Below are 21,303 nucleotides of genomic sequence, written 5' to 3' on the forward strand. Positions count from 1 at the left end.
AAAATGCAATGATGTTATTTATAATATTGTGTTTTTAAGGTATTGTATGTTTTTTATTGTATGTTATATGTAACATTTTATAAGCTGGGGAGAAAGAATTAAACATCCTCTTTCACCTTATATTAAATTTGGCCATATAATTTCATAAAGTAGACACTTAATTATAAACATAATAATGAAATCATCCTTTGTTGCTCACCACGTGATTAGCAACAATTTAGCAGCACAGACTGTGGCAATCTTACCATTGGTATAGCAGGGGTGATGTATGGTTTTGTGGTTATTTATTTATCAGTGCACACGAAATAGTTTCTACTGTTGCCACAGGGTAGCCTAAAAACCAAGTTCACTTTTCATCATAAACCTAGAGCTCTGTTCCCCGGCTCTCTGTGCTGCGACCACAATTACTCATGTCAGTAATGAAAATAATTTTATCTTCATATCTATCTAGACCTTAAGTTTGCCAACAGTGAAGTGAACCTGATCCAGCCCAGTCTGCTTTAACCACAGGCGACTGTGAATGTGACTGGGCTTGGAAAGGTGACGGACTGGGGTCTTTTGAAATAAAGAGTCTTTTGTTTAACCGAGGCAGTCGTCCAGGAAGCTGCTCCAGTCTTTATCCTCGTACATCTATTTCTATTAATTTCTATTGCAGAGTAAGCGACAGGAGGAGGTGAGGGAAAGTTTAACAGGCAGTGATGTCAGCGACGGGTGAAACACAAGACAGATCAATAAGATCAGCACGACTGGAAACGTCCTGTCTACCTGCTGAAGTTACATCACAGTCTGCGCATTGTTTTAACACGTCCCCCCAACAGGCTTCCGTCTGCAAATCTGTACACGATGACAAGACAGATGAGCACTGCAAGCACATTGGAAAAAAAAAAAGGGGGGGGGCAATCTCTATATCCCAAACGCTGCTTTAAACAAATAATTCAGTCTATCTGTCTTATCTGTTGTCCTTTTAGTGTGTGGGCTCAAATCTCCAGAGTCAAACATATAATAACACAGCCAAATAAGAACATCAACAACAACATTTTAATGAGGTAAAAAGAAAACACAATTAAAAATGCATTATTTATCGTTTAATTATAATAGGGTAATTAAAATAGGAATGCAATATTTTAGTTGCAACATTAAAGAAGTCGAAGACAAAAGGCTAAGTGCTGTTAATCAGCAGGTTAAATGTCATTAGAAACTCCTCTAACATGGTTTAGTATTCTAAACTTCTGGTTGTTAGACTAAACCTATTTTTATTATTACTTTTAAATGAAGACACCTGCAATTGGTCCTTGTCTACTCGCTTATCAGAGCTGACCTAACTTCTGTCACAGTTTGATAGCTTTTAAAGGTCTTTGTTAACACATTGGTTAAAATGAATCAATTCAGACATGGTCATGGTTATTTCTTTACTTTTTATTTCGTTTTGGAATTTATATTTGTCGGCATTCTGCAGTGGGATAATTATGACTATGGCAGTAGGCCTAAAACACTGACATGCGCGCAAACAACAGTCTCTATAGGTGCATACACATGCGTAAAATTAATTACCTTGAAAATTATAAGTGGAGAACAATGTTTATAAAATAGGAATATACTGTAATTTCGAGCAGCAGATGCTGACAAAGTGGTCATTATTATATTTTAAATTTCGATTATTTGACTGTGTCGCTAGTTATTTTGAACCAGCGCCCAAATACTTTTTGCACATTTTTGAAAATGACAAGAAGACGCCTTTGCCTAAGCTTGCACACAATCGCCAAATAACCTAATTACACCGATGAAATAACAGACTACAGGTGTATGCAAAATATTCTCCATTTCAGTTTAGATCACTGCAACTCTTTCAAATTGTCAGGCAGAAATTCAAGAATTGTTTTTTTTTTTTGCCACATTTGTTAACATGTATGGCAATATGGTAAGTTTTACATGTTGGGTATTTTGTTTGTTACTTTACTTTTCTATAATCCAGGACGAAGGAGGACTTGTACTGACTTGAGGGCAATAATTGGGAAAGTCATTACAACATCCACCGAGGTCTGAATGGCCGCTCTTGGATAAAAAATGTCCAGGAGATGTCTTGGTCGTTGCGCATTCCTCTTGGCATGGACTAAATGTTGCGGCAAATGGTATCTGGTGGGAGTAAAAGTAGCTGGCTTGTCCAGAGATCATGTTAAAAGAACATGGATCCGAAAGCGGCAGGGTGCATGCAGGGATGGGTGTGGAGAAAGCAGTGCAGGCTGTGCCAATCTGATGGCGACGGGATTGCGCACAGCTGACTCCAATGTAAGACATTTCCTGGTGCGTCTGCACAAACCGGTCGGTGTCTGCTGCGCTTGTTGCACTGAGCCGGGATCGCTGTGAAACAACCGATGCGGCATGGTTGGAGAAGCGGGGGTGCGTGCTCAGGTAAGTCCCTGCGCCAATTTGGCTGCGCACTGGTGTCTGGAGAGGCAGAAACGGCGGAACCGGCCAGTAAAAAGAGCCCGCTGCAGCCAAGGTCACACTGGTTGCTGTGCTGGAGGACATCAGACGACCACCTCCTCTTTTTAGAGCAAGCTTGGCCCTGGACCCCGATGCTGCCCTTCGCCTGAGTTTCCCTGATGTGCCACCTATGAAGACGTCCTCGCTGCAGGGGTCCAGCATCCAGTAGTTGCCTTTGCCGGGGTCATCGTAGTGGCGCGGCACTTTAACGAAGCACTTATTCAAACTCAGGTTGTGTCTAATTGAATTTTGCCACCCTTGTCTGTTCTGTCGGTAGTAGGGAAAGTTGTCCATAATAAACTCATAGATACCATTGAGTGTGAGCCGTCGATCAGGGCTCTGGCGGATCGCCATCATGATGAGCGCATTGTAACTGAAGGGAGGTTTTTCAGGTTTGACGCTTTCATTTGCTACTCCGGTTTTCTTTGTTTCTCCCTTATTTCCTTCTCTTTTTCTATTTTCAGGCGCCGCTTTGGTGTCAACTTTGGTGCACAGCTGTTTTGGGTTGTCGTACTTGTTTTCACTGTCAAACTTTTCTTCTTCACTTGATTTCTCTGGAAGCGCGGAGTGCAGTTTCTGGGACAGAGAAGGAGATTCCTGCCCACTCACCATCCCCTCTCGTCTCCACAACAAGTTGCTGATGCTGAACGAGGACTTGTGAAAAAAACGATCCGGAGTTTTCAAGTCCTCCATTGCAAAGGTTAAAAGTCGCTCCCAAATGCTCAAAGTTGTTCGGCAGAGAGCGTCACTAAACCCACGGTGTAAAGATGCGCTGATTCTAAGTGGTGAGCAGCAGGAGACGCACTGGCCAGACAGCGTGACAACAAATGCGCATGATCGCAGCAGGGCAGGATTCGTCATCAAAAAAGTAGTGCATTTGGATCAAAACGTGAAACATTTGGTGGCGTAATTTGCGCATGGTAGGTTAGTGCACTGAAACGTCACAGGAAAACAGAACAGCATATGATATAGTATATCATAATATAAGCAAATCCAACGCAGTAACAGAAACATCGTTGTTTTATTGAGACCTATTATCAAAAAATTTCCAAAGTAAACTAAATAAAAAATATCATAAGACTTTTGAACACCACACCGAGTGTGGTCTCAGTCTGAGTGACTGATTGCTGAACTCTCAGGTTCAATTATAAGATTTCTGCGATTTTTGAAATTCAATCCTTCAACACGCGCCTTTCCCCCTGGGATTGGCCTCTTTCTGTTTGCTCTGGCGCATTTGTTGACACCACAATCTGGCAAATCGCCGATAAGAATTGGTGTTGTCCATAGGCCTCAACAAACCGAGAAAAACAGACGCATGTTTTTTAAAACGTTTTAGCAAAAACCAGGACGAGATGATTGCACTTAACAACAAACTTGCAAATTCAGATTGAGACAACAACGAAATGCACCCATACTGACCGATTTAATTTTGATATAAATTGATGTCAGAGTAAAAATCATGGTGCGTCACTGATAAGACAGGAAACCAGCAAGGGCCAAACACCCTGCAGGCTCTCTTACTGCTATGCGGTTTCGATAGTTGGATAATATCAAAGCATAATTATTTCAACTTAAATCAAAGTGACATTTCTAAACAAATTCGTGTTAATGAAATTGTCAAATTCAAAACAATCAAAATTTCCTGAGCAATTACCATTATCAATGTTTCTACCAATGTTTACAGGACTTTTCCAGAAAACAGCAGTGATTCATCTCATCAGCTGTTAACAAGGCACGTTCAGACAGAAAGCTACAGTAGATAATGTCTTGTTGTCCTCCTAATGGCACAGTAAATAGACATGTTGGATCTTTTACGCTTGATGATTCCACTCAGTCTGTAGTAGACTGCCAAGCCTTGTTTCTCATACAAGATCCACTCACAAGATAGTGCCAGAGGGGGTGGGGGGGGTTGGGGGGTTGAGTCAGGGTCTTGTGTTCTACATGTGACAGTGTTGGTATAAAGTTCAGCACTTTGTAGTATTCTGATGACATTCATCACCATGGCCAGTCGGAACCCTGCCTTTAATTTATCTGCACATGACGGTTTTTGAACACAATAAATTAGCCCCCTCGTTCTGCTGAAGCTTTAATGCCTATACTCCTATTTTCATGTCTAACTTTTTGCACAGACACACACAAGCAAAAAGCAAAAACATACAGAATTGAGGTATATTGATGTTTTTAGCAGCCTGCTATACTGTTTCAATGACGTTTACCCGGTCCACTGTGCATAAATCACATAGAAGCAGAGAACATTGTGGTTACATTATATCCAAAGAAAAAAATGGAAAGAAAAACTATAGCAGTGACATCTGTTTTGATACTCAAATTTATGAGTGAATAGTTAAAAAACAGCATTACAGGCACAAATGCCCTATATATTGGCAAATTATACATTAGGATTATACATTGCATTTCTGATGATGCATGAGGGGCAGAGGCAAAATAAAAAAAAAAAGAAATCTAAAGGGCACCTGGGCCCCTATCAGTACAGAAGAACCATGTGTGTTGAGTGAAAAAAGAATAGGATATGTGATGAGTGGATTTCTGAAGTCCTCAGTAATATGTGCACAAAAGAAAAAGATGAAGGAATGAGATTAAAATGAAAAGTTGAAGATTTCTTGCCTCAAAAAGTGAACAAATTGCAAAGGGAATTAGGGGAAAGTCCTTATTGTGCGAATAAGGAAACATCCCATTGCCAGAGAGTAGAATATACTGTTAGTGCCAGTGATTTTATCAGAACTCTGGATTTTATAAATCTGTGAATGATTCTGCACCAAAACTACACTTCACTATAGGTCAGACAGTTCACACAGTGTATTTAACCTTTTCTGACATGCATTATACTAGCATTTTTGGAATAGGAGCAGTCTGCTTGCTTTAGATGGAAAATGTATATTATGTTTATAATTTCCTAGATAGAAAAATAACAGGCATACATGTCTCATGTGTGAGACTGAGAACAAAGCACATAACTTTGGCCATTGTACATAAATTTAGTCATAGGTTTGACTTCAAGATCCTTAAAAGGTACCATACATCTTTTTTCAGGGTCCCTTTGAGCAACGCTTCTCAATTCTGATCTTCCAGCTTCTAAACATACCTGCGGCAGGTAGTCATCAGAAGGTAGGGATAATTGGAAAACAAGCAAAGCATTGGTCCTTGAAGACAATGATGTAGACCCACTAGGCATTTCATTATTATTTGCTATGGGCACTGTAGAAAGAAATCCCTCTAAGTCCGCCTATGATTTCTAATCACTCCCATTCAATCAACAATCATTCAACAAAATCTAAAAATGAGATCCCTGTACAGTGCAAAACAAAAAAGGTTTTGATTTACCTCACTGACCAGCTGCCATTTAAGCTTACATTACCATAGCTGTAGCAACTTGTGCGTTTGTTTCTTTGATAGTCACTGAATTAACTGTTACCCTGGGTGATTTAAAGTTCATATGTCAAACAGACACCATATCTGGACCTAAAAGTATAATCTGTTGGTATCTTCTTTTAGTCAATTTGATAGGGACCTCCATCCATAATCCCCATGGTGCACAAGTGAGCACTTGTTGGGAATTTTTCCGGCTCTGTAGAAAACACACATTGTTGTCTTACTTGTAATCCTCTTGGATCTTCTTTGTGAAATGTTTGATTTCCTGTGTTACGTTGTTTATAATGATTTTGCAGTGACACCCTGAAAACATTTGAGTGTGAACACCACCCTTTAGTTCAACCTGTGGACCTACATATACCACAAAGGTAGTTGAAAAAGTTTGCATCCTCTATTTTAAAATGCCAAAAAGAATAAAATTAAGCATTTTTGTTTTCATCAACATAATGTAATGTACATTGAGCTTGTACAAATGGTAAATGAATACTTATGAATGAAAAGTTATTTTTTAAAATATCAACGGGGTGCAAACGTTTGCACTGATAAAATTTTATGCTTTTTAAAATTTGTACACACTCCCTCCCTTCTTTTAAAAAATGTTAATAATAAGAGAACATTTGTACTATAGCCGAATGTGCATCATTTGTAATATGTTAGGTTTAGGGTTACGTTGCATCCTTTTCTATTGAAATTGAAGGTATATTTAATTGAAGGGGATTATTACATAACAATGACTGCATAAACATCACACCCATATCAGCAATGTGTTTATAAATAAAACGTATTTCATGCTATATTAACGTTGCACCTAAGACACGACAAATTGAAAGAATGTCAAGACACTTTGACAGTACTTTAACATATGTTGAAACAGTTTGTAAACTTCTGCATGCCTAGCACCTATTAGTCTTGTATCATGTGACATCTCCCTCAGCAGCAAGATAAAGGTTTGGCAGGCTATGAAACTTGTGGGGCCGCTTCCTGATACAACACTCGTCAGTTAGAAAAGAAAAAAAAAACAATGCTGCCATCCTCTTTTTTCCTTAGATTAAGGCATAAAATATTGATCAAAATCAGCAGTAGATATTACTTAGTTCCTCTAAGTTTTGACAGTGCAGCATAAAGTTTTCCTCCTGGACATTCAGTGTTTCCCAGATCTCTGTGCCCTAACAAAACAAACTCTCTGTGTAAAAAGCCCTGGGAAACTCCACACTGCAGCAGCAGTTTGACTGATGAAATTTCCTCTGTGCTTGGTGTGTCATCTGAAATCAAAGAAGAAGCAATATATGCAGTATAATGTAAATAGAACAGTCTGTTACTGACTTTATAAACCATCTTGTAGGCTTATTGAAAGTGCACCTTTTTACCACTCTGCTTTTTCACTCTTTACCATACATGTTCTTATTGCAGTCACAAAAAAGTAAACATGCGTGCTTACTGTTGTAATTGCCCATGAAGGCTATTCCCAGTGAGTCGTGATTGTTGCCTTTGGTATGTGCCCCTACCACACCCCAGCCACGGCCCTCAAACAACGTACCATCTCCTCCTACGAGAAAACTGAAACATAAAGTATCATGTATGATCGAGTGTCTTGTCACACTAACAAAGAAGGAATAAAGATTTTTGCAGATTTTGTGTTGAAAGTTGAGCGTTTTGAACACAACACTGCTTAAAAAAATATTTTTGGCTGGATGGAAAAATGAATTAATTTTAATAATGTAAAGAAATGCCCTCAAAGCACAAACTACTCACTTATATCCAATGTCATCAAAGCCTCTTCCTTTCATATGCATTCTCTGAATGCAGACAAGCTGGTCCTTACCCTCTGTCAGGCCTTTGCAGCGTGGGAGGGCGGTGTGATGTATGATGACTCTCCAGGCAGGGGCTTTCAATTTCTCTTTCTGCTCAGGGGCAGCTGCTCCCCACTCCAGCCTTGAAACAATATTCACTGAAAAGCAGTTTGATGACGATGAAATATTTGCTCATGTCATTACCCAATCAGCAACAATTAATGAAATTATATTTCTAAGTGTATGTAAGGCTATTGGTTGGTTTACCTCTCTGCTGCATAACTCCGTAAACACTTGGCTTTGGCTGCGGACTGACGAGTAGTAGCATGTGCAGCAGCCTTATCAAAAAGCCAGTTTCAGGAGGTGTGGTCATGGGAAGCACACATTACCTTTGTTATTGAATGTGGATACATGTCACTGCAACAATCACAAGTAAATTTTTAACTGATTGTGCCGTCTTACAGATATTCAGCAGTTACCCAAGAGATTATTTGAAATAAACATGTTTGCAAAAAAGGGAATTTAAATATTCCATATCATGACAGAGAAACTGTGGGAGAGTAGATGATTGTAAGGTAGACGTTTAAGTATCATGTAGGAGGAATACAAGTGGAATAACCTTTAAACAATTAAGTATTTCACACCCTGAAGAGAGGCCACTTAGTGTTTGTTTTGCCAAAAGCATGGGTGTGTCTACTAATGTGAATAATTACAGAAGTATTTGTTACATGTTTGAGTAAACACTAGAGACGTGTCAAACAAGTGTGTATTTTATTCCAACAAAATACCTGAAAATTACAACTCTTAAAAAAAATAAAACAAAAGCCACATTGCTAATTTATAGTGCAGCCTGCAATTGTCAGTGTAATGCAGGCGTATGAATCAGGAACCAATAAAATACTTAGCACTTCACACTGGTACTTAAATGTAGTTGCGATGGATGAAAACAAGACTTTGGTGAACAAGACAATGTCAATGTGAACAGGCAATTTTTACTTTAGGTCTTTTTCTAAGAACTGCATCTCATGAGAACCAGTAGACAGTTAAAATTTGTTCCCCAATGTCTTGCTTTCTTCCATCGGTATCTGCATCATACAGTGAAATTAGACTAAATCTTAGGCTTTATTACAAAACGTTACCAAAACTATTAATCCATTCTAGTCACAAAATGGTGTCTGACATCATGTAAGGGACATCATAAAAGACAGAATCCAGGGTCTACAAAGAACTGTCTAGTAATGGAATCTATTATATTCACAGTGACCAGATTGATTGTATTTGGTTTCTGACTGATATGGTCAAAAAACAAAACAAAACAAAAAAGAAAACAAACCAAAAACCAATTTGGGCAACAGCTGGGAATATTTTTGAGTAGCATGTAGATGAAAATGATAGACCCGTGCTTTCACCAGCTTTACTCTGTCCAACGGTGTCCGCAGTGAGGGGCCGTGCAGACATAGTAGAGTCTCATAGCATCCTGTCAGGAGGAGGAAAATGTTTAATGTTTTACTTAAGTTTTATTTGCTTATTTTATCTTATGTGTATGGAGGGAAGCTTAAATTTTGTCTGTGTTTTGCAGCACTACAAATGTCTTAATTGTATACGTTTGGATGAAAGCAGACTATATTGCTAAAAGGTGAAAGCGACATTCTGCTGACCACGGTAAGCTGGTAAACTTATCCATATATAAACTGCACAAAAGACTTAAGGTCATGCACTGTATTTAATTACAGAGCTTACCTCAGCCTTCATACTGTGAGACTGGAAGAACACTGCCTCCTTGTGACCACATCTGGAAAGAGATGTATTGGGTACACAATTTTAGAAACACCACTTCTCCATACTTCATAAAAATGCTGGTGCTCGTGCTGGAAAAAAACTTCAGTGTGTAACCTCCATGCTGTACCATGCTGTAACTAAAGGTATGTAAAGCCCCAGAGAGACTTTGTGATGCAATAGATTGATCGGATTATTATAAGTTTACATTTACATGTGGGCACAGCTCCCAGACACTGACTCAAATAAGTAAGGGGAAGGGAGATACTTTACTGGTATCTGTGATGAGATCTTTGGAAAACTTCAGGCAACTTATCCGTGTAAAGTCAGGAAGTTGTGTGATGACCAATCGCTGTGGTGACTCAGCCACAACTCATCACATGACATGATTAATAGCAAAATGTGGCTGTCATTTGTTTTTGCTTTCATGTTTAATTTGCGCTCCCTAACAAATTTGTCATTGCATCTCAGCTGTAATTACATTTTTTTCAGTATATAGAAATTTTAAATCAACTGGTGTTTTGCAATAAAAGAAGGCAGCACTGGTTTTTACAACATCTATAAGGCAACAATCATGACATTAGGATAATCTAAAAGTTAGACATGAAGTCACACATAAAACAAACACACAAAGTCTTTACATTAACATAGCATCCTCCACAAACTCAAGATGGTAAAACAATGAAGTAAATATGTGGGAGGTGAAGAGAGTCAAACAACCAGGATTGTAAAAAAATATTATTTTCTGAGGACTGAGGCAAGTGCGCCCTGTTTCCTGTGGTAGTTTAACTTGTGAATGTGAAGATTTAGGAGACAACCTTTAGTTGACCTATTTTGTGATGTAAGTTAAAGCATTTTTTGTTGCACTGCTTTCTTCAGCAAAATAACACAAATGAATAAACAATATTATCCTAAAATGAGTGAGGGTGACTGATATAGTAAAGCTTACTTGGGACAAGGATGGTCCTCTGTCCTTGGCAATGTTGGATCCTGAGATACATCAGCAATGATTTGTGTTAGCTCACTGAAGAAAGAACAAAGAAAGATGGTTGAGAACAAAAATAAGCTTCAAGTCACTGAATTGAACAGGTTGAATATGTAACAGTGGCACCTTTTAAAATGTTTCTTTTCAACACAATAAAATGATAAGTAAGTAATTTGTGGTTTGTATGGGCACAGTTGAATCTCATTATAGGTTTTTTTTGGTTACATTTTAAGAGACTAGCACTAGGGACTGACTGGTCTTTGTCCACTAATGTTGATTTCTAAAAACCGTATTAGTGCTTGGACAAGAAGCAGGTCACATATTAAAGCATATATGAAAATGGTTTCCTTCTACTTACTCAACCTCATGGGTGATCTTATTGACGTAGATGCAGCTGTTGTCTGCCTCTTGTTGGTAGTCACAGTTCCTGCACTGTGAGTTGAGAAAGTCAAATTATAAAAATAGTAATAAAACAGGACATTCAGCAGATACAGTACATTGCCACAATAGAAATACTAGCACACTGCCTTCCTGTGCTCAAACATGCCCTCCCCTCCCATAGGCTCCTTTGTCTCGTCTAAAAGAGTTACCAAAAACAAACTATTAAAACACAGAGCTATTTAGAAAAGAATACCACTGCAGCAACAACAGCTCACTGCAACATACATGCACACACACACAAAAAAAACTACAATTACACAACAAAAAACAACATAACCTGGAATTAATACCATTCTAATTACCATGCTTTAATTGCAATTACAAAATTTTTGCAATTATAATTTGTCAAATCACAGTCAATACCTACATACATCAACAGAAGCCTTATTTACATTTTCACAGCACTGGGCACAAAAGAGCCCCTGAATCATTCAGCGGAGTATGTTGGCATTCTAAACCTCTCACTCGCCACATTTTTTAAATTATATAAAACACAGAGGATGTAGTTTAAACCGAAGTACTATCTGCAGTCTCTATCTGTTCCGTTTCTCAATGAATAAGGAGCCGATCCAATGACAGAACAAGTCTGTTGTCCCAACATATGACTGCATAAATCCAAGCACTGATGTATATATGCTGCACCCAACTTTTCGGGTTCCGATGTATTTCATGAGCGACTTTTACTTTAGTCAGACTTTAGTCGACGTAGCATTAACCTTACGTTACCTAATTGGAACCTGACTGAATGTAATAGCTAGAGACATAAACAACAGAGGAGCTAGCGACCAAGTAGACAGTGGTAGGCAGCAACCTGGTTCCACGAGCCACTTACCGCATAAAGCAGGACACGGTTCTCCTTGTCTTCTTTAGGGTACAACATGTTGTTACTGAAAAACAGTTTGTTACAGTTGATCCTTTCATTCAAACAAATTTTGTTATATAAATTCGGTCAGCTAGGTTAACGGAAGAATTAATCAAACCAAGTCTTATTTGCCCACAAACTCACCATTCTTGACAAAATCGTATTCCCACAAATCCTGGCTCGTATGTCCCACTGTCTAAATCCATTACAAAAACACAGACTTAACATAAACTTGACAAAAACAATAAATGAGACGCTCGTCCACGTCCTACCGCTGCTAACGCGTCCTCGTTTGAAAACAGAGCATTTGCGCATGCGTGATCCACTGAATATGTGACGAACTCACAGACAGCGCCTCCTAGCTGTTGGCAGACAGACAAAAAACACATTTCTGGTTTCCATTAAAAGGCATATAATTAATATTAATGAATATAATTAATATAATTTACAGATTGAAATACATATTTTCTGTTGTTTTTTGGCCACGAAACAAAAACACACTTAAAACACACTTAATCACACAATTTCCACCAAGGAAACACCAAGAAACACAGATTCAAACTAAGCAAGAAAGCTATTTTGTCAGTCACAACAAAGAACGCAGTGTTTTTTCCCAATAGAGTAACTCTGCAAATCCTTTACGCAAAAAAGTACTAAGCAGATTATCTACATTTTACTTGATAAAAAAATCAAAAAGTATTCCACTAAGACAACAATATTTTAAGCAAAACTGATTATGTAATCATTGCAATACACTTGAACCAAACATGTTAATAATTAATACAAATCTAGAGTAAAAAATCATTGCTTGTATAGGTGGAGCTAATATTAAGCAATATATGTACAATTTAGCTTATCTAAAACCAATCTTACAAGGAAAACACAGTACTTAGGCCTACATGTGACAGGTCTGGGTACCTGTTAGGACTTTTACCTTCTCTAGACTGAAGATTATTAGATTACCAAAAGATTACCAAATGTAAACAAAATGAAATTACGTGATTATTTCAATTATAACTAATTTTGGATTTTTTTTTTCCTTTCGGCTTATCCAGGGTCACCACAGCGGATCTTTGTCTGCATGTTGATATGGCACAGTTTTTATGCCGGGGATCAAACCACTGACCCTTTGGTCCGTGGACGACTAATTTCGGATATGATATACAAAATAAAAATGTGAGTGTTTGTATAATATATCAAAGCAATGCAAATTTAGACATTCAAACTACATTTCCCTTTAACTATTTGAAAGACTTTGATGGTATGGATTACAACCATTTATTATTGAAGGCAACAATAAAAATAACTACTGGTTTGCAGCATCATCTGAAAGTTGTCCATCAAAGGAAGAAGGAAGGATGTGGTGTCAGCGCAATAATTGTCTCTTAACTTAACAAACCACATGCAACATTTCATGTCATGTATGGTTCAACATGTGCTAGGAGTATGACAACATACTGTGCAGCTGATGTCAGTGCAGTCCACTGTTGAACAATCCAGTGTTTTTGTACATCGGTTCTAATTAATCCACACTCAAACACTCATTTGTATCTGATTAAAAATGGACATCTGTCTGAATCTTTCTTTTTGCCACCATTTGACTCAGAGATTAGTGTTAGTGCACAGACTTGTCTGCACTAATTACAGTTTTCCTATTTGTTTTGTGTATGCATATAGCCAAGGATAATATTGGCATTTTGACTACAATTTGCATTTGAATATATATATATATATAAGTCATCAGTAATACAGCTAAAACAAGTGGCAGGATCATAGAGAATTAGAGTGTAAACACAACCCAGATGGGAGATTAAGAGTGAGGAAAAAAACAGAACAATGTTACAAACTGGTAATCAGATGTAGTGCCTCTGCCTCTGGCTTTATAAAAATGTCTCACCTCCATTTGAGAAACACAAATTAAATCACAGATGAAAAATATCTCATGTGAAGGTTCTACATTTTATTTGACTCTTGCTTTGTTTTTTCTTTAGCAAACATACTTTTTTCTGCTGATAACTTGAGTGGTGTCGCTTAGATATTCTGCCTTCCAACAAATCCTCATCAGCCACAATATCTGTTCAGAAAATAATACAAAATGTAAAAGCTCAAGAGATGAAAAAAGAAAATGAAATAAAAATTAAAATGAAATTAAAACAAAACCAAATACACAATTCATGATAAAAATAATTGTTACTTACTTTTAGCTTTTATTTTGTTAAATCTTATAGTCTGTCTATTGACACAAACTCTTTTCACACTAAAACTTTATTTTACTTACATTTTTAAATCAATTCAGCTCCATTATAAAATGTCAGTATATAATTTTTTAAAAATAAATTAGAAAAAACAAACAAACACCTATGTATAGTATATACTTTTAAATGTAAAGCAATGAAATCTAAATTTAAATGTGCAGCAGATCAGATATTGTATATGGCAGCAATAATATGCAGAATTTATGTAAACTTTGATTCAAATGGTGAAAGTGTTGCTCTTATCAGGCAGAACAGGCTGATAACTGACAAATGTTTTCAACTGTCAATGTCAATAATTATTTGTAGGGTGTAATTTTTAGTCTGTCAGCTACAAGGTTCTTCAAAAGCAAGAAGTACAGATTCTAAGGCATAACCTAGTGACTTAGCAAACAGAGGGGATTACATACTGCTATATATATAGATATATCTATATATATAGATAGCTAGATAGATAGCTATCCCCTCCCCAACCCTGAGCTCTTCATCCCTTAGCTAATTCCATGAATCGTCCAAATCTAAATCCACTGATGGAGCAACAGCTATCACAGTTGGGAAGAGAGATGGCAGACAAACCGATATAATGGGGAAGAGCTTATATTTACTTTGTGCTAAACTTCTCTTTAAACATTTTCTGGGAAGTTGTACTCATGTTTATACAATTTAGGGTCCATCAACAGGGGGCTATGTGCGATCCATGTGCCCTTCATATGCTTATGTACAGATGCACAGGCAACGCAGTGTACTAACACATCAGAGGGGACTGTCAAGCCTAGCTGACGTCACCCACCCAGCCTCTGTAAATCGAAAGAGACGCTAATCCCGCTCTTCTCCAAAGCCTGGCAGTAGGAGGGGCAGGACAGAGAGGGATATTGAGAGAGACATTAAGAAAAGAACTTGGACACAGGAGACAAGGGAGTACATAAGCCTTGGCCTAGTAGACGAACTCAGCATTGAAGTGAAACTGGTGCTGACCTGACTGACAAAGGATATCAGGCACACCTGTGCCTCTTGACCCTCTCCTGGGATCCCCAAGGGTTTGGGCCTCTCCCCTTCCAGACTTCGCCCTGGAGGCCAAAATCTTCTCTGAAGGCTCTGTAGAAGGGGAATGCTGTGGGAGCTGCTCACCTCCTCCTGTACCCCCTCTTATGTCATCTGTACTCAATGAGGAGGAGCCAGGCTTCACCACTGTGGAGTTCTGCCAAGATGAGGAAGACCTGACTGCAAATGAGGGGTAAGAACTAGAATCTTTCTGATGCTGACTTCCCTTTTATGTCATGTCCATGAACATATCCCTGAAAAAACACAGAAAGTTCACTGTTGATGCTGTGGAATAGACAGAATAGTCTGTGGAAGCAAACCAGCAAATGCAAAACTAACCATCAAAATAGACAGATAGTAGACAACCCAATTCACCATAAGATTCCTTTAGCTACCCTGGAGCATCTGACCTGTAGAACAATTTGAATACTAATATCAACTTTTAGCAAATGTACTTTACCCATTTGTGGTGAGGAGGAGCTTTTTATTAGGCACACAAATGTAAAATGAACACAATCCAACCTAACAGCCATGCTAAAGAAACCTATTTCTAAAAGCTCATATCGTTGAGAGAAAATTATAAAATACATGATCATTATGGGAGTTCTAACTATGTATGGTGCTGTTCTCATGTATGTAGATGGGGAGAACAAGATGCACCACAATCCAGTACACCAATTTAAATTTTGCAAATTATTTTACGTTCCAACATTTTTACAAAAAACTGAAACTTAGCATTGAGGGTAAAGAGTGAGACAACTGATTAACAGATAACAATCATGAGTTAAGTTGGAAAAAAATACATAGAAGAGAAGGCAAAGCAGAAAAGAAATTAATTTAAATAACAGAATTTAAATACTTTAAGAGAAGAACAGAAACTAAGTTAAAGTATGTTTGAGCATTATCCTGTAATTCTGTGTGTGAAAATGTAAATTAGCTGTGGTCAAGACTGGAACCCTTGCTGTGGTTAGCAATTCTTTTCTTGCTAGCCACATTGAGGCACACATTTCATTCATATAATATAGGGCACTGATACAACTGTACAAAAATCAAGTAAGACCAGTTTTTCTAGCTGTTCATTCATTGCATCACAAGAGCTAGAAAAACTGTTCTTACTTGGTTTTTGTACAGTTCCATCAGTGCAGTGACTCCTTCCCCTTACACTCTTACCAATAACATTCTTAGTTGATTAGTGTTAACTTAGGCCTTAGTTTGACATGAAAAAGCATCTGAATTCATATATGTATAGCATTTCCTCGATTATTTGGCTTGTGTCCATTACAGCAGTGTAAAATCTTGTGTTTGTCTAAAATAGTGACAGATGAAATTAAGCTTTTAAAATCTCCACATCAGGCTTGTGGAATATTTTTTCTGATATTCAGATTTTTCCTTCAAATGTACGTTGTTAAATACAATTTTTAGTGCATTCCTTTTATTTGATTCATAACATAGGTTTTATTGTTGTGCAAGTTTCGTTATGCAAAATGCATTAGTCTGCACAAACAAAGAGGGAATGTTGACTGAGTGTAAATGTGCAGGTGCTTAGAGGAAGTGTGTATGAGAAGGATTACATGGAGGTTAAGCTTCTTCATCATAAGAGCTGCTGAATGTTTCCATCCCAGGTGGCACACAAACAGCTTAGTGTGACACAGTTGTCAGCAATATCAGAAATTGAATTGTAGGGCTACACACATTCACAAGTGGGTCAAAAATGATAGCATCCTCCCAAAGTTGATCCTATTTAGATGAGAACAGGCCGCCCTCGTTTTGACAGCTGTGCAAACTGGCTTAGTGTTCCTTCATTTGTCATATTATACAATGAAACTCTGGTTGATGATTAGAAACATTTAGCCGAAATCTATCACATTATATGGGTTTGCAGGAAAAGTTATCAGGAATCAATCAATCAAAAAATCTGATCTGAGAACCTCAAAGTTAGAAAAGTATTCATTCTGACCTTTGACACATTGTAGCCCTATTAGGACATGTAGTAAATAAAGCAGGTCAAGCACTGCACATCTTGGATCAACATGTGAGTCTCTAATCCAAACAACAGCTCAAGGCAACAGAGCTTCGAGTTAACATGCTAATATACACATGTTAATGTGACAAAACAAACATAGCATTGATGTATAAAACAAATTGGACACTGGGCTGAAAGATGAAAGGAGCACCCAGGTACTGTGTGGTCCTGTACATTCAATACACCCTGTGTAAACAAATATAAAACCTTCATAGATAAAAATTTTTGTTTGTAGATTGAGGTATCCTGTCAGCACTTACTGAATTTTATCATTGTTGTCAACGGGAAAATTACTTGTGGGTTGCCAGATGATTTTGAACAGACTGTTGTTATTCTGTCTTCTTTCTTTCTAACGACAGAGAAAAACAAAGTACAGCTGAGGCTGATGGGAATATTAATAGGTTTGGTGTTATTTAGTATCCATGTATTAGACAACATTACTGACAACTGGCAGGGGACATATAAGGAGCTCATCAATTATTAGGATACGTCAGCTGAGAACCCTGAATATCAGCACTAAATTTCATTACAGAAGTGTTAAACCCAACAGCGATGCTACCAGTATTATGATTGTTCCCGTAAATACTTTTCTCATGTGAAACTTATAGTACCTTCCCAATGGGCCACTTTTCATATATTTTCACAATTTCCTTTGGAGAAAAAAATACCTGTGAACATAAAGCTTCTTTAAGATTTTCTCAGTTATATCATTGAAAAGCATTTTAATGGTATCTCCCCCTCCTCCTATAACATGCTTTCATTTTGAAACTCAAATGTTTCAAAACTGTTATGTTGTGTGCCACTGAAGGTTTGCGTAACAACTAACTGAATCTGCTGTTGGCAAATATCAAAATGTACCCAACACAGTGTACTAGCAGAAAGCAAACAGATTAAATGTGGCTTTAAACTGAAATTTCATTAAAGAGTAAGCATGATTTAACAGATTATATCATTACTCCAGGGCTCTGAATGACAACAACACGGAGAGTGAAGAGATACTTGGAAACACTGGGAAAAAGAGAGAGGGTTAAAAAAAAGAGGATTCCAAGAGATCCTCACTCTTCATAATCTCCCCAGCAGCTTTTCTGGAGACCATAAACAGATTGAAGTTAGAAACAGGCTCAAGTATATATCTGAACCAAGTGTCTACTTTATAGACACTGTGGACTGTGCGCCCAGCATAAAGTGGGCAGAAAGGTTGCAGGACTATGGTCTTTGTGAAATTTTGGGTTTTTCGTATTAATCACACCCTGTGTAAAATGTGCCTGCACAGAGAAGTCGGGAGATGACCCAGAGATTTTAAAGGCTTCAGCTACTAAAGCTTGGAGCCTGTTGTAAATGTTGACAGAACCATAACTGTGTTTTTTCAGTCTCCCATTCAGATACAGTAAATCATACTGTAAATCACAGAGGCAGACCAGCTTTGTCCAATGACATTTGAGATGGAAAATTTCAGACCAATCAAAAGACAAGGACTTTGGGCGCTGGGATAGTTTTGTAATTCAGCTCTGGGATAACAAATTTACTTCACAGAAAACAGGATTAAAGATTTCATCTTGTCCATTGTCCTTGTGCAATGTCAAACTGTGGTCCTCAGTGGTAGACATGTCAGATAAACATGTGTAAACAAGAGTGTCAGTGGTGTGGCGGTGTAGGCACTTCCATCTTTTTATTATGTAGGTCCACACGGTATCAGTGATAATGAGATCACTGTAGATTTCTTGGTTTCAGCCAAGGAGTCTTGTGGGGCATTTAAATTAACTTTTATTCTGCTGTGCTAGTACAACTAAATAACTGTTTCTATAAAACTAAATATGAGTTTCTGTACCTGATTGTGAGTTTGTTTCTCCTGCAGAGGCATGGAAGAGATCAGTGGTCACAATCCAAACTGCGAAGAAGTGCAAAGGAAGGAAGAAAGACTGACATTACAGGTATGCTCCACCATTGTGCTGTGACCAAACAAGCTCAAATAAGCGTGTATCCAGTTGAATTTATCATGCAAGACAATGTAAAAACACAAGTTGGGCACAAAATGCTTGACAGAGAGACAAATGTGAACTAAAACAAGGATTATAAACCATAAAACATTATAAGTACACAGTATCCATGGCCCACGCATCATGTAGTTGTGTGTGTGTGTGAGAGAATGGTCTGTAGGATTATCTATCAACATGAGAGTGGTCCAAAAGATGGACTTCATAACTGATTTCAAAATTATAAGAGCTAACAGAGATTTACAGATTGTTACAAAATTAAATTTGTTGTTTGCAGTAGGACTTCTGTCCTCAGTTGTCAGTCAGCTCTCCCAACTTTTCCCCCAGATCTTCCCTGATCCTGTTGAGGTTGTCCTAAGCCCAGAGGCCTCCTTGAACAACCTGGACCATGACCACCAAAAGGAGCGCTTACCATCCATTGTTGTGGAACCGACGGAGGTGAGTGAGGTGGAGAGCGGAGAGCTGCGCTGGCCTCCAGAAAACACCGATATGGAGGAAGATGAGGAGGACCTTTTCTTGGAGCAATGCATCCCTCCAGCCAACATCACAGACTGGGGAGAAGAGGAGGATGAAGAGGAAACATCAGTTATACTAAACCAGCAGCAAGGCTTGACACTCATTGGTGAGTTGGGGGTTTTACCATGCTTTCTAAATTTATAGAGTGTATCCAGTGGAAGAGCCAATTTGCAGCATAATGGAAATGCTGACCTTTTTCTTTTTGCCATGTCACTTCTCTAATTTTGGTGGAGTGTGATGCATGATGAATCAGATAAGCGGGGCGAGTCAAAATTTTTTTTTTTGTTCATCTGAACCCTGAGTGGCAAAGTTGTTGATTGAAATACAAACTTACAGCCTGTTCACACAGAAAACACTAGTCACATACAGTAATAACAAAATTGTTACTGCTTTCAAATCAAGACAAATGATTAGAAATATTCTACAAATGTTTGCCATGTTACATACACATCTAAGTGTGCAAAGCACATTTATTTATAGAGCACATTTCAATACAAGGTAACTCAATGTGTTTTCAATTTAAAAATAAATTTAAAAAATCACTTAATGCAATATTGGAGTAAAGTGATGATGTTGTATTGATAAGGCAAAGTCTGTATGAGTTGAAGTTAAGGTTTAGTTAAGAATCATTGTTTAATTTATTTTGAACAAAAAAAACATTTTACTTTTTCTTTCTGCAGACCTTCAGTCAGATGCATTTAGAGATGACACCCCTACACTTCCACCGAGCAGCGCTCCAGCTCTCAACTGACCCGACCCCCCCCCCCCCCCCCCCCCCCCCATAATACTTCACCTCCATCACTTACAGACACAACACAGTGACCACAGATGATGCAAAGGCTGAACTGAAATGTTGATTATTGGATAACACAATTATTAAAATATGTTTTAGTCACAAACAGCTACTTGAAAACTGTGAAACTTATGTTCACTTTTATATCAGTGTGAAGAAGGTAAGCGTTACACTTTGCTGTTGTTCTTTAGCAACACTAAGCCAAAACCAATGCAGCATATTACAGCAGTCCAACAAGAGTTTCTATTATTGTGTACAACACATTTATATAAATAACAGAAACGCCTAAACTGTATTAGGTTTTTACGTGTCAACTGTTTACATAGGAACACAAACAAGGCTTTAAATACACACAAAATCAGCTTGTGCATCTTAAAAATAAAAGATTGAGCAACATTATGGGAAATTCTGCTGACAGTGCAGCTTTGGGTTTCATTTCTGTTGTTAGGTTGAAAGACGATAACGGCATAACAGCACATCTCTTTAGTTTGTGTTTTGTTAAGTTTCCCTACCTTGTCTCTAAAAAAGATAACAGCCTGTACCTTATTAAATTCATTCCTCCTAGATCACCACCAAGGAAATTAACCTCTATATAAACTCTACAGGTGTACTCTTTATTAAAGTGGTATAAAATATACTTGATGTTCTCTGTCTGTCTCACTTTGATTTATAGCATATATAACTTTTTAAGACAGATTTCACCAAGTTAATAATTGATTTAGATGACTGATCTAAATTTCTACATAAAAAAACCCAAACCACAAATGTCTCTTTTGAGTAACTTGCATGACGAATGCTATGATTGTCAGCATCAGCAATTCAGCAATTAATTTTCACAGGGCTGCAATCGTCACTGACAGTTATTTTGTAACACTGGATGTTGTTAGATGTGTCAAACATTTTTACCCCCCCCTCCCAAAAAAAGAAAAAGGCAGAAGTGGTTTTGTTTCCATTCA

General features: G+C 37.8%; 4 protein-coding genes across 4 annotated transcripts; 1 reads left to right on the top strand and 3 right to left on the bottom strand.

Annotated features, from left to right (window-relative positions):
- Nucleotides 1-1,068: 1,068 nt before the first annotated feature.
- On the bottom strand, nt 1,069-3,493 carry foxg1c (forkhead box G1c). Its single transcript, XM_067506562.1, has one exon. The coding sequence runs from the start codon at nt 3,343-3,345 to the stop codon at nt 1,954-1,956; it is 1,392 nt and encodes a 463-aa protein (XP_067362663.1). The 5' UTR covers nt 3,346-3,493; the 3' UTR covers nt 1,069-1,953.
- A 1,302-nt stretch (nt 3,494-4,795) lies between these two features.
- On the bottom strand, nt 4,796-8,263 carry pglyrp5 (peptidoglycan recognition protein 5). Its single transcript, XM_067506564.1, has 4 exons — nt 7,932-8,263; nt 7,627-7,822; nt 7,313-7,431; nt 4,796-7,136 (listed from the first exon to the last, which is right to left on the bottom strand). The coding sequence occupies exons 1-4, from the start codon at nt 8,035-8,037 to the stop codon at nt 6,961-6,963; spliced, it is 597 nt and encodes a 198-aa protein (XP_067362665.1). The 5' UTR covers nt 8,038-8,263; the 3' UTR covers nt 4,796-6,960.
- A 153-nt stretch (nt 8,264-8,416) lies between these two features.
- On the bottom strand, nt 8,417-12,042 carry polr2i (RNA polymerase II subunit I). The gene is made up of 6 exons (XM_067506567.1): nt 11,873-12,042; nt 11,699-11,753; nt 10,784-10,857; nt 10,390-10,464; nt 9,405-9,456; nt 8,417-9,141 (listed from the first exon to the last, which is right to left on the bottom strand). The coding sequence occupies exons 1-6, from the start codon at nt 11,932-11,934 to the stop codon at nt 9,079-9,081; spliced, it is 381 nt and encodes a 126-aa protein (XP_067362668.1). The 5' UTR covers nt 11,935-12,042; the 3' UTR covers nt 8,417-9,078.
- A 79-nt stretch (nt 12,043-12,121) lies between these two features.
- lbhl (LBH regulator of WNT signaling pathway, like) lies at nt 12,122-20,319 on the top strand. Its single transcript, XM_067506566.1, has 4 exons — nt 12,122-15,214; nt 18,900-18,975; nt 19,366-19,660; nt 20,235-20,319. Exons 1-4 carry the CDS (start codon nt 15,129-15,131, stop codon nt 20,303-20,305), a joined length of 528 nt encoding a protein of 175 aa, XP_067362667.1. The 5' UTR covers nt 12,122-15,128; the 3' UTR covers nt 20,306-20,319.
- The last annotated feature ends 984 nt before the right edge of the window (nt 20,320-21,303 follow it).

This window comes from Channa argus, chromosome 6 (assembly GCF_033026475.1).
Source record: "Channa argus isolate prfri chromosome 6, Channa argus male v1.0, whole genome shotgun sequence".
Taxonomy (NCBI): Eukaryota; Metazoa; Chordata; class Actinopteri; order Anabantiformes; family Channidae; genus Channa; species Channa argus.